The sequence below is a fragment of the Cottoperca gobio genome, unplaced genomic scaffold, assembly GCF_900634415.1.
Source record: "Cottoperca gobio unplaced genomic scaffold, fCotGob3.1 fCotGob3_183arrow_ctg1, whole genome shotgun sequence".
In the NCBI taxonomy this organism is placed as follows: Eukaryota; Metazoa; Chordata; class Actinopteri; order Perciformes; family Bovichtidae; genus Cottoperca; species Cottoperca gobio.
In genome coordinates, this window is record NW_021166828.1 from 7,501 (window position 1) to 20,000 (window position 12,500).

The window sequence follows — 12,500 nt, forward strand, 5'->3', positions numbered from 1 at the left end:
TGTCTTTGTGGTCGAATCAAATACATTATTTATTCTTAATTGACCAAAATCGGATTTACGACAGTTCCACAAACATACAGCCGTCTCCCTTTACGGCAGAGGGTGTCGCCCGCTAAGAAGAACCAGGCAGCTGTCAGAAGGTAAGTTACAACAAATCACCTTAAACAGGTGCTGCCTTTCCCCCCGTGGTATTAAACAAACTATCTGACATTGTTTCACAGTTCGTCTTGTAGTTTTGCCCTTCATGATGTCACCAGTGCCTTTTCTCCTGACTATTAAATAACGTTTCTGCTCGCGCTTACAAATGCTACTAGCTAAACACTCGTCTGAACTAAAAAGCTGTGACTGTTCAGAGACTCGTACAAGAGTTTTGTTTGCCACATTTGCATTTTCCTTGCGGGTAATTAGCTGCCTGCTTCATACAGCGTGTTTATCTTGTGAAATAAAGTAAAGAACTGTGCTGGAGATGCCCTATTTGTTCACAGTTAAAAGTACAAAATACTGCAGCTTTGAGCGCATATTTTGCAGTTCTCATGCTAATGTGACATGTGAGTACATTTACAGAAGTGCTATACCTGAGAGCAGCTTTGATGTCCATTTCATGCTACTTTCTAAATCTACTCCACTACATCTAAGAGGAAAATATTTACTTTTTACTTTTTTTCTAAAAGAACATTCTCTGCCTGTATGATATGATGCATACTACTAATACCACCCAGCAGTATACTAAGTCTCTAGAATTGGCTCCACATTGACACACTACAACTTTAAAACACTTTCATAGGAGCGTTTCTGCAGAACGAGTACTTTTACTTTTGATATGTTAAGTACAATTTGCTGATGACACTTCTGTACTTTCATGTAAGTAAAGGACCTGAGAACTTGTTCACCTGTTGTGGCTGACTAACCGTTATGTCTTTGACCCGCTCAGGCAATGCACATTGGTGCAGACACACAGCTCGGTGGATCCTTCAAAGCTTTAGCTGTGGTGAGTGTGTGTTTCCCTGATGCTGCACGCTGCACGCTGCATGCAGATGTTTCTGACACACCTCGTGTGTGTTGAACTCCATGCCTTGCTCTAATGTATTTAGTTGGGTTTCCTCCTCCCAGACGGCGCTCCTGAGTGTGTTTATGTTCCCGCTGCTGAGGACTGTTGGACTGAGGGCGTTTTCCATGGCATCTGAGACGTACGTGTCGGGCACACACTCTGCCGCCTTCGTCACTTGTCCAAACGACACAGTGGCTAAAACCTTGGCCAGGTGACACAATCAGCAACATCCTAATTCATGATTATAGAATATAGGATGCAGCGAAAGTTATGGACGAAAAACGATCATTGCTGCCATTCAGTCAACATGACTCCAGCTCTTTAATGCGTATTCATTTGTGGCTGATTCTTACTTTCTTCTATCTCTCAGGGGTATTGTGGAAAACAAGCTAGCTGCTTGCGTCAACATTGTTCCAGCAATCACATCTGTGTAAGTTGACAGCGTGCAGGTGTTTTTTGCTGAATGACGAGTTATGAATGAAGCGTTTTTCTCAGGCAGCATTTAAATATTAAAAAAATGAATTGTTTATTCTTCATAGATATGAATGGCAGGGTAAGATTGAAGAGGACAATGAAGTGCTTCTGGTGAGTGTTATTTTGGGATGTGGTTAATTTCACTCATAATGCACGTAGTAAATTACAATCACTGCTGCTATGACTTCAAATACTGTCACTGCTGCTCTTGGTACATCCACCACATGTTCTATTCATTATAGTTCTGACTGCTCTTAGATACAACGCTGCTTATTAACATTGATAATTAGCAACAACTTCTCCAGAATAGTTTGAATAGAAAAGTGTGGTTGAAACAAACAGAGAGAAAATGCAAGTCTGCATATTTTGCTACCAATGAACCAAAACAACAGCAGCATAAAGGAGACGAGTCAGCTCTGCTTTTTATTTCCACACTGATACATTTCTGTGTGGGACTTAATCAACACAGATTATTTATAAATTATGAGATTGTCCACTTTGTCACATCTTTAGAATCTGAAGCTCCCTGAAGCTCAGAATACATTGTGTTTCAATATTAAAAAGGATGCATGTGATAAAGTGTCTGCAGTGTCTCTGTCCTGTTTAGATGATTAAAACAAGAAGTTCCAAAGTGCCTGCTCTTGCTGAATATGTCCGGTAAGTTCCAACACTTTTCTCCAACCTTAGCACGGCTTTCATTACCGACTGCTAACGGCTCCTTGTCCTCTTCAGCTCCAACCATCCTTACGAGGTGGCCGAGGTGATCAGCCTGCCTATTGACCAGGGCAACCCGCCCTACCTCAAGTGGATGGGAGGAGTAGTCCCCGAGTAGGGACGAGTAACGCTTCCTGTTTCCCTCAAAGCCACGTCAAGACACTATCTCCACCTGTAATGATATTACCAAAGACAAAGAGCCCGACGTGTGACCAAGAAACACTTTGTGAAATGATTCCTCATGTGAGCCGTGTGTTTACCTGTAGAGGGCGGCCTCGCTCTGTCACGTGCAGAATAACCTTCTCTGAACCGGCCAGAACATGTTCTAACATCATCAGCTAGAACATGTTCTAACATCATCAGCTAGAACATGTTCTAACATCATCAGCTAGAACATGTTCTAACATCATCAGCTAGAACATGTTCTAACATCATCAGCTAGAACATGTTCTAACATCATCAGCTAGAACATGTTCTAACATCAGCTAGAACATGTTCTAACATCATCAGCTAGAACATGTTCTAACATCATCAGCTAGAACATGTTCTAACATCAGCTAGAACATGTTCTAACATCAGCTAGAACATGTTCTAACATCATCAGCTAGAACATGTTCTAACATCATCAGCTAGAACATGTTCTAACATCATCAGCTAGAACATGTTCTAACATCATCAGCTAGAACATGTTCTAACATCATCAGCTAGAACATGTTCTAACATCAGCTAGAACATGTTCTAACATCATCAGCTAGAACATGTTCTAACATCATCAGCTAGAACATGTTCTAACATCAGCTAGAACATGTTCTAACATCAGCTAGAACATGTTCTAACATCAGCTAGAACATGTTCTAACATCAGCTAGAACATGTTCTAACATCATCAGCTAGAACATGTTCTAACATCATCAGCTAGAACATGTTCTAACATCATCAGCTAGAACATGTTCTAACATCATCAGCTAGAACATGTTCTAACATCATCAGCTAGAACATGTTCTAACATCATCAGCTAGTAGAAAACATGTTCTAACATCATCAGCTAGAACATGTGTCTAATATGCATCAGCTAGAACATGTTGCTAACAGCACTCAGCTAGATACATGTTCTAACTCTCAGCTATGAACATGTTCTAAAACTATCATCATACTCGAACATGTCTAACATCATTCAGCTAGAACATGTTCTACATCATCAGCTAGAACATGTTCTAACATCATCAGCTAGAACATGTTCTAACATCATCAGCTAGAACATGTTCTACTATGTATCAGCTAGAACATGTTCTAACATCATCAGCTAGAACATGTTTCTAACATCATCAGCTAGAACATGTTCTAACATCATCAGCTAGAACATGTTCTAACATCATCAGCTAGAACATGTTCTAACATCATCAGCTAGAACATGTTCTAACATCATCAGCTAGAACATGTTCTAACATCATCAGCTAGAACATGTTCTAACATCATCAGCTAGAACATGTTCTAACATCATCAGCTAGAACATGTTCTAACTCATCAGCTAGAACATGTTCTAACATCATCAGCTAGAACATGTTCTAACATCATCAGCTAGAACATGTTCTAACATCATCAGCTAGAACATGTTCTAACATCATCAGCTAGAACATGTTCTAACATCATCAGCTAAACATGTTCTAACATCATCAGCTAAACATGTTCTAACATCATCAGCTAAACATGTTCTAACATCATCAGCTAGAACATGCTTCTAACATCATCAGCTAGAACATGTTCTAACATCATCAGCTAGAACATGTTCTAACATCATCAGCTAAGTTCTACATCATCAGGTAGTTTCTCATCTGAAAGAAGCGTTCTGCAATAAAGTGGAGGATTATTTTTTTATTGGTTTGAAGTGTTTCTTGATTGAACGTCCTGCAGTGACAAACATAATGTTACACACTATACATGTACACACCATGTGCAGATCAAGTCACATGCATACAACACCACGTTTTATAAGTGTGTGTGTGTGTGTGTGTGTGTGTATAAACACCACATAGAAAACCTTGAGGTAATAACGGTTTTGTGCATGTTATACTATTTTATTATTATTATTTAATTATTTCCCTTTTAAATGTCTGATATTCACTAAGCTTGAGTTTAAGAGTTGTGATTATTGCTGGGGAATTTGCATCTTGTAATTAATATAATGTTAGACGAGCTCATAAACTCTTTTAAACCTTTTTTAAATTGCAACTTATTTTATTACCTGACTTAGATAATAATATAGTTTTCTCACATGTTATGTGTTGACCCCCCCCCCCCCCCCCCCCCCCCCCCCCCACGTGACCCTCTAAAAGGATAAGCTGCTCGGGCTAATGGATGTAAGAAATATCATCTGTAAACATGTATTGAGCCGACTCTCACCACATTACACTTTACCAAAGCTGTGACGACACTGATACAACATGTTAATGCAAACAGAGATCATAGGAAACAAGACTGATGTCGTACATCACGTAGTTACTCACACTGAAGTGACCTCACGACCCAAACACACAGCAGAACATCTCGGATGACCTTCCTGGTGTAACATCAGGTTCACACGCAGAGAGTCACAAATCAAGACTGTGTGCGTGTGCAACACTAACTTCATCCTGCGCTCCACAGAACTTACAGCCAGGTATTTAAATGTGTCCTTTAGGTTTACATTCTGTTTCAATCCAACACTGTTAACATCAATTTTGCAAAAAACAATTGCATTACATGATGCACATTTCAGCCCAACTTTAAGACGTGCATGGTGTCAAACAGTCCCTCCCAGGATCTAACACTTGTAATCTGTAATCTGCAGTTCTTTGAATGTAAGAAGTTTGACCCAACATCCACTGCAGTCGCGTGTCTCTTACAAAGAGCTGATTTCAAGCGCTGAGTTATTGTCCAGGCGCTCTTCAGGTTGTGACCTGCTGTTTTTGCTTTTACTGAGCCGAGAGGATGCTACCTGAGCAGGATCAAAGCCTCTCTCAGCCTGCTCTCCATGTTTGGCACTCGGGTGCTCCGGCTCCGGTTCACCTCTCTGCACCGCCTGAGTCTTTGAGCCCTCTGTTCCTCCGCTGTGGTTTCCATTTTGTGCTGTTTTGCATATTTCCCTCATCTGCATGGCCCCTGCTGTTCCATTGATGTCCTCCTCTTCTTCTTTCTCCACGCAGTCTTTCCTATGGACATTGATGACTCCTTCACTTTGCTGCGCTTGGGGCACAACGCCCCCCCACTCCTCTGTCGGCCTCTGCAGCTCCGTGCCGGCCCTGTCGTGGCTCTTCACCCTGCGTGACGCGCCGCACAGCGCCTTCCTGAAGCCTCTCTTGAAGTTGTCCGACAGAAATCCGTACAGTATGGGGTTGGCACAGCTGTTTGCATACGACAGCACAACAACAAAAAAGTAGAGCCCCCTGAAGTCGCCGGGCAGGACCACCTGCAGGTTGACGATATTCAGAGCATAGAACGGGAGCCAGCAGAGGACAAACACAGCCACAACCACCACCACCATCCTGGTGATTTTACGCTCCGACTTCCTGCGCCGAGAGGACGTGGCCTGAGCCCGCTTTCCAACACTGCGCACCTTTGAGAGAAAGATAAAGATAGTTTACCTGTCATGCTGGTGACCAGCAACAGAATTATTGCTTTATGCTGTAAAAAGTATATTTCTGAAAGTAACTTTGCCTTTATTGCGCTTTACCTTGATGACGATCAGCAGGTAGCACAAGCAGATGACCAGCAGGGGGCAGAAGAACCCCACGGTGCACGTGTACACGATAAAAGACGTTTTCCACACTTCCGCCGGCTCAGGCCACACGATGCTGCAGTTACCATCATCCTTCAGCACGTCGGCAAACACCACCACCGGCAGCACCACCACAAACGACCCCGCCCAAACTGTGGCACTGATGACCTTGGCTACACGAGGGCGCCGCCACCAGAAGGAGCGGACGGGGTGCACTACTGCCAGGTAGCGGTCCACTGACATCACGGTCAGGCAGAAGATGCTGGTGAACTGGTTGATGGCGTCCACGGTCATGACCACGCGGCACATTAGAAAGCCAAAGGGCCAAGAGAGCAGAGCGTTCTGCACCGCGAGGAAGGGCAGGCCCAGCATGAACAGCTCGTCTGCAATGGCTAAGTTGAGGATGTAGATGTTGGTGACTGACTCATTCTTGGTGTAGTTGACAATAACGTGGATGACCAGAGTGTTTCCCACGAGGCCAACGACACACACTATCCCGTAGATGAGAGGGATGAAGATTCCAGCCAGGCCCGGGAGGGATCCAGGCTCCGGTCTGCTGCAGTTCTGGCAGCTGCTGTTAAAGAGGGAAGAGCCGTCACTCGGAGTGAAGCCGAGAAGCGGTTCAGAAGGAGTGGAGAGGAGCAGGAAATGGGAGTGAGGGGGAATGGAGTTGTTGATCCAGGCAGCTGTCGGGGTTTCCTGAGGCAGCCGGGAGGCTTGGATGAGCTCCATGGAGGCTGATCCCATCAGTGGCAGGTCAACGGACCTACAAGACAAAGCAAAGTTCATTTAGCACAATTCAGAGCTAACAGTGCTAACAATAGCGCTGACAGAGCTAACAGTGCTAACAATAGCGCTGACAGAGCTAACAGTGCTAACAATAGCGCTGACAGAGCTAACAGTGCTAACAATAGTGCTGACAGAGCTAACAGTGCTGACAATAGTGCTGACAGAGCTAACAGTGCTGACAATAGTGCTGACAGAGCTAACAGTGCTAACAATAGTGCTGACAGAGCTAACAGTGCTGACAATAGTGCTGACAGAGCTAACAGTGCTGACAATAGTGCTGACAGAGCTAACAGTGCTAACAATAGCGCTGACAGAGCTAACAGTGCTAACAATAGCGCTGACAGAGCTAACAGTGCTGACAATAGTGCTGACAGAGCTAACAGTGCTAACAATAGCGCTGACAGAGCTAACAGTGCTAACAATAGCGCTGACAGAGCTAACAGTGCTGACAATAGTGCTGACAGAGCTAACAGTGCTAACAATAGCGCTGACAGAGCTAACAGTGCTAACAATAGCGCTGACAGAGCTAACAGTGCTAACAATAGTGCTGACAGAGCTAGCAGCTAACAGTGCTAACAATAGTGCTGACAGAGCTAACAGTGTTGACCTGAAGGGGAACCGGAGGGTCAGGACGGCATTATCAGTGGTAACCGCCATATCAACGCAGTGAAGGGCGGCAGTGATTAGCCTGCCAGTGGGACACACACACAGGGACTCACGTGCACTAACATGCACGCTCGGCCGGCCCGGCAACCAAAAACAAAGCACGGAGAAGCTTGGATCACAACACACGAGGAAGGGGAGGGACTACTTTCTCGGCTCAGGACGACATTATGCCCCCTACATCTTCACATGGCAGGTGTTTGATGCTCTGTTAGTTCTGAATATAATATACAAAAACTTAAATAATGAATTGTTTCATCTGTAATTTGTGACAATTTAAAGGAGGTAAAAGAATATAAACTGTGTTTAAAGAAAGGGAGAAAGGATGAGAAACAAGGAAACAGCTTCACTGGCATATTAAAATACATAACATATAAATCAGGGTATGTTTGCAGTGCAAAGCGGCTGTGATGATGATGCTGTCGAGTCAAAAGTTCAAAAGTTTGGTCCAATCTGAGACGAGTGAAGCTGGTGGAATACTAAACTTCTGATCAACTTAACAACCTTCCTTCCGTCACAACAAAAACAAGTCTGCACCGGAACAAAAACACATATTCAGATCTATTCGTACGAGACTTGTTTATGAAGCCATCCTGCGTTCTTAATAACTACCATGCAGCACACGGGCACACCCTCACCCCCCACAGAGAGGGTTAATAATTGGTGGTCTGTTAGGAACAAAATGTACCGATCTATGGAGAAAAACAACGGCGGCATGTCCTCCACAACCTCGACTTAAATGCGTTATTTTGGATGTGAGGAGAGAAGAGGAACAATAATTTACAGGCAGAAATGATGATGGATATAATAAAGGAGTGTTTTTTATTTCCCGTGTACAGGAGGCCTTGATAATGCAATGAAAATAAATGGGGAATAATTATATCTCTGTCCATAACATTGTTCTGTAATTATGCATTATATATGACCGTATTGTCTGTGTAAATATAATTATAATCCAGCCTTGTGACTCTTTGATCATCATCATGAGTACAAAAGCTCCTCACATGGGGCGCCTGGTTAAGTTTTAAAATGGGGGAGCAAACTGGAAAAGATACGTATTGTCGGGGGTGTCTGGGGGTCGTCTCCCAGAAAAAAAGAAATTGTAATTTAAAACAAATTTGCTGCATTTCTACTTCTTGGATCAAGTAAAAAATAAAAACAGCCGCATGCTGTTAGTAACAATTCTGTCAGTACCACATAGTGATATTTGAGTTTCGGTAAAACAGCGCCCCCGCCAGATCATCAGTAACCATTCAGGCAGAGAGTGGTACTGCAGCATGGGGAGACGCGAACCTTGAACAGACGGCTGCAACACGTATTCAAAATCAGATGCGATTACAGGAACATGGAAAAGCTTTTTACAAAAAACTATAGTGAATAAATACCTCAGGAGGTAGAGTGGACAGCCCCTGCAGTCAGCATGTCGAAGTGGCCTTGTGCAAGATACTGAACCCCAAATTGCTCCCGATGGTCAACGGTGTGTGAGTGTGTGTGAATGGTTACACTACTAAAGAGCTGATGGGCTACCTTATATGGTAGCCTCTGACTCTGTATGAATGTGTGTGAATGGGTGAATGACATGTGATGTAAAGCGCTTTGAGTGATCGTAAACATTGGAAAAGCGCTATATAAAAGCAGTCCATTTACCATTATATAAAAGGTTTTTTTGTGACTAAATGTCCTACAACTCACACACACACACACACACACACACACACACACCTCTATGTGCTCCTGATTGCCAGGATGTGCAGCACAACACCTGCCATTCTAATCTCCGTCACTCACAATAGAGCAGACAGACAATCTGTCTTCCCAGAGGGCATCGCTGCTTTTGTCCGGCCGCCTCCAAGAAACACTTCCTGGGAGATGTTGCTATGGCAACCTGAGGTCGAGGCCAGACCCAAAAAGGCCCCGCATGGAGCAAATGAAAGAGACGAACAGGGGAGTCATAAAGAATGCTGATTGAAGAGCCGCTGCTCTTTACATTCAGACAAAGTGACATATATTGAGCATTGTGTGCATTGTGTACACGTGTGTGTGTGTGTGTGTGTGTGTGTGTGTGTGTGGGTGTGTGAGAGACATGTGCATTCGTGCATGTATCTATGCAAACTCTGTCCTCTGCATCTGCTGAGTGCAGATACTGCAGGTCCCATCAGTGAAGCGTTGATGTCTCTGGGTTCATAGTCTTCCAGCAGTTTTCCTGTTGATGCTCATTAAACTCTTTGTGTGTTAAATGTTCTCCGGACACAAATGTTAAGAAATATTCAAAATCGGTTAATCTGTTCGGCTGAAGTGTGAGATTTCTTATCATCTACTATATTTAGTCTTTGAGCACACGGGACGACTGTTTTCTACATATTTTCTTATTATATTTTAGGAGAAAACAGACTAAATATAGCAAACAAAATGTCTGTATCTCAGATACAACGAGCACAACCAAGTATGTATCAATGAACTCAGACCAAGTTGAATATCCAGTATATACACACAAAATATACTTCATATGGACGACATTGATTAAATGTAAGCGTTTGTCCTCATTCTTTCGAAACATCCTGACTTTTGACTATTGATAAAAGAGTGATTATTCATGTTGTACTGTTAGATACTTTCCCAAACTATGTCTGTACCATATTTTAAGACTTAAAGGTCCTACGAAATGATAAACATGATTCTACTGATGATAGTAAATGCTATTTGTGTTGTAAAATGATGTGTTATTTATGACACAATGATCGCAGTATTTAATAAATGATTTAGTTTGTCGACCACCGATGTTTACATTGCCGCTACCGGAAACACCCGACGGCGTGTTCTGACGTCACAAGTAGAACACAGTCCACAGTCCACAAATGCAATTGGTCTGTGAGTTTCCTGAACCGCTAAACCAGTGCTGTAAAAACGAGAAAAGCTGCGTCGTTTAAAATAGAAGCGCCCCGTCAAAATTGAAAATCACTTAATAATTTATTGATTATAGGTCCGGGTCCGGATTGGTCGGCGTCTGGGTCCGGACTCGGAACGCGGTCCGCCAGTTAGTGACCTCTGGCCTAGACCGATTCTGGCTTTATTCTTGAAACAATAAATACAGTAAACAAGTAGCACGGCTTACCTTCGCTCTCTCCCTTCTGGAGAATGCATTTCGTCGTCTCTCTGGTGGAGGACTCTGCACCGGCGGACGTGTTTGAGGCGTGCTGGCTTGTGCTGGCTGGGGTCTCGGCAGTATTGTAGGCACAGCATCTGCGTTCAGTTTTAAATTCTTTTTGAATCTCATTTCCTTGGTGAGCAGTTTGTTGGAAACACGATCTCTCAAAGTGCTGCCCACAAATCATCGGTTTCATCGACGCACTTGTCTTGTCCATAAACGCGACTTTTAATCCTCTTTTGGCCACAGAAAGCTGGAGACGGCCCCACACCCCCACACAACACATCGCTTCACAAGTATCCATGGCGATCGATTGTTGTCCGTTCTTTCTCCTAATAATTGACAGCAGTCTTTGCTGCTTCAACGCAGACGAACACTGGCGGCGGCTGTAACGCAGACGAACACTGGCGGCGGCTGTAACGCAGACGAACACTGGCGGCAACTGTAACGCAGACGAACACTGGCGGCGGCTGTAACGCAGACGAACACTGCCGGCGGCTGTAACGCAGACGAACACTGGCGGCGGCTGTAACGCAGACGAACACTGGCGGCAACTGTAACGCAGACGAACACTGGCGGCGGCTGTAACGCAGACGAACACTGGCGGCGGCTGTAACGCAGACGAACACTGGCGGCGGCTGTAACGCAGACGAACACTGGCGGCGGCTGTAACGCAGACGAACACTGGCGGCGACTGTAACGCAGACGAACACTGCCGGCGGCTGTAACGTAGATGAACACTGGCGGCGGCTGTAACGCAGACGAACACTGGCGGCGGCTGTATTCTACTTGTGACGTCATCACCCGAACATTGCCGAAATGGATGCTCTCGGCGCAGCGATCGATTGTTGTTAGCGGAAGTCATTTTTATGCTGTTATGATCGTGATTTATTACGAATACATCAATAATAAATATATATGGCACATTTCACAATAGATATGCAACCAGCCCAACAACACGGACGACAGATCATTTCTTGGCCCTTTAAAACTAATCAGAACACAATGAACATATCAGAGAAACTGAAGATTAAACGTGTGTAAAAGGTGAGCAGACGGAGTGGAGTTGTGAGAGAAACACGATTATATTACCTTAATATGTGCTTTGTATATTAACAATGGGTCATATGGTGACAACAGCTGACTCTATAGAGGGGTTTAGCATCTTTTAGTTCTTTGTTTTGGTTTTACTGGCTTCATTGAGCTATTTAAGAGCCGGGTGTTTTTCTCAGGAGTCCGTGGAGACCAAGCAGCTCAGAGACAAGAGAATACTGGATCTACATTAAACACAACTTCAAGTCAATGCTGCTGTTATTAGTCGGTGAGGCGTTCACTGTCCCTCCTTTCCATCCACCTCCACTTTCCCTCCTCAACCCATCACCTACTGACACACCTGTTCCCCCTTCCCTCCCCAGCCTGCAGTCACCTGACCTTCCCCGCACACCTGCTTCCCATTTGCCCTAATCAGCACAGTTTTACATATATCGGTTAATTTCCTCGTGTATTCTGTCAGTTCCTCCAAGTTGCTGTGCTACGTTGTTGTGGAATGTGTCTGCCTGTCTGTTTACCTGCCTGTCTGTGTTACTGCCTGCCTGCCTGTTACCTGCCTGTCTGTTTACTTGCCTGCCTGTCTGTTTACCTGCCTGCCTGTCTGTTTAATTGCCTGTCTGTCTGTTTATCTGCCTGCTTGTCTGTTTACCTGCCTGTCTGTCTGTTTACTTACCTACCTGTCTGTTTACCTGTCTGTCTGTCTGTTTACCTGCCTGCCTGTCTGTGTACCTGCCTGTCTGTTTACCTGCCTGTCTGTCTCTCTGTTTACATGCCTGCTTGTCTGTTTACTTACCTGCCTGTGTGTTTACCTGTCTGTTTACCTGCCTGTCTCTCTGTTTACCTGCCTGCCTGTCTGTTTACCAG

At 44.2% G+C, this 12,500-nt stretch overlaps 2 protein-coding genes across 5 annotated transcripts; one reads left to right on the forward strand and one right to left on the reverse strand.

Annotated features, from left to right (window-relative positions):
• Positions 1 to 39: 39 nt before the first annotated feature.
• On the forward strand, positions 40 to 2,673 carry LOC115004756 (protein CutA homolog). 2 transcript variants are annotated; one of them, XM_029426426.1, is made up of 7 exons: positions 40 to 140; positions 932 to 988; positions 1,111 to 1,259; positions 1,419 to 1,478; positions 1,588 to 1,633; positions 2,130 to 2,179; positions 2,255 to 2,673. In XM_029426426.1, the coding sequence occupies exons 2-7, from the start codon at positions 935 to 937 to the stop codon at positions 2,352 to 2,354; spliced, it is 459 nt and encodes a 152-aa protein (XP_029282286.1). In that variant the 5' UTR covers positions 40 to 140; positions 932 to 934; the 3' UTR covers positions 2,355 to 2,673. The 2 variants fall into 2 exon arrangements, with proteins under 2 accessions (XP_029282286.1, XP_029282287.1); XM_029426427.1 differs by lacking the exon at positions 932 to 988 and having other exon boundaries at positions 80 to 140.
• Positions 2,674 to 4,568: 1,895 nt separating this feature from the next.
• On the reverse strand, positions 4,569 to 11,777 carry LOC115004757 (somatostatin receptor type 5-like). 3 transcript variants are annotated; one of them, XM_029426431.1, is made up of 3 exons: positions 11,679 to 11,777; positions 5,945 to 6,755; positions 4,569 to 5,827 (listed from the first exon to the last, which is right to left on the reverse strand). In XM_029426431.1, the coding sequence occupies exons 2-3, from the start codon at positions 6,734 to 6,736 to the stop codon at positions 5,114 to 5,116; spliced, it is 1,506 nt and encodes a 501-aa protein (XP_029282291.1). In that variant the 5' UTR covers positions 6,737 to 6,755; positions 11,679 to 11,777; the 3' UTR covers positions 4,569 to 5,113. The 3 variants fall into 3 exon arrangements, with proteins under 3 accessions (XP_029282291.1, XP_029282290.1, XP_029282288.1); XM_029426430.1 differs by lacking the exon at positions 11,679 to 11,777 and adding an exon at positions 10,554 to 10,604; XM_029426428.1 differs by lacking the exon at positions 11,679 to 11,777 and adding an exon at positions 7,386 to 7,586.
• Positions 11,778 to 12,500: the final 723 nt, after the last annotated feature.

What these genes read in the sequence shown, in the direction of transcription:
- LOC115004757 (XM_029426428.1), bottom strand. Translation starts at nt 7,435, where the DNA reads ATGGCGGTTACCACTGATAATGCCGTCCTGACCCTCCGGTTCCCCTTC. An exon ending in ACCCTCCGGTTCCCCTTCAG is followed by an intron (nt 6,756 to 7,385) that starts GTCAACACTGTT and finishes TTTGTCTTGTAG; the next exon opens with GTCCGTTGACCTGCCACTGA. An exon ending in ACCTGCTGATCGTCATCAAG is followed by an intron (nt 5,828 to 5,944) that starts GTAAAGCGCAAT and finishes TTTCTCTCAAAG; the next exon opens with GTGCGCAGTGTTGGAAAGCG.
- LOC115004756 (XM_029426426.1), top strand. Translation starts at nt 935, where the DNA reads ATGCACATTGGTGCAGACACACAGCTCGGTGGATCCTTCAAAGCTTTA. An exon ending in CCTTCAAAGCTTTAGCTGTG is followed by an intron (nt 989 to 1,110) that starts GTGAGTGTGTGT and finishes TCCTCCTCCCAG; the next exon opens with ACGGCGCTCCTGAGTGTGTT. An exon ending in GTGGCTAAAACCTTGGCCAG is followed by an intron (nt 1,260 to 1,418) that starts GTGACACAATCA and finishes TCTATCTCTCAG; the next exon opens with GGGTATTGTGGAAAACAAGC.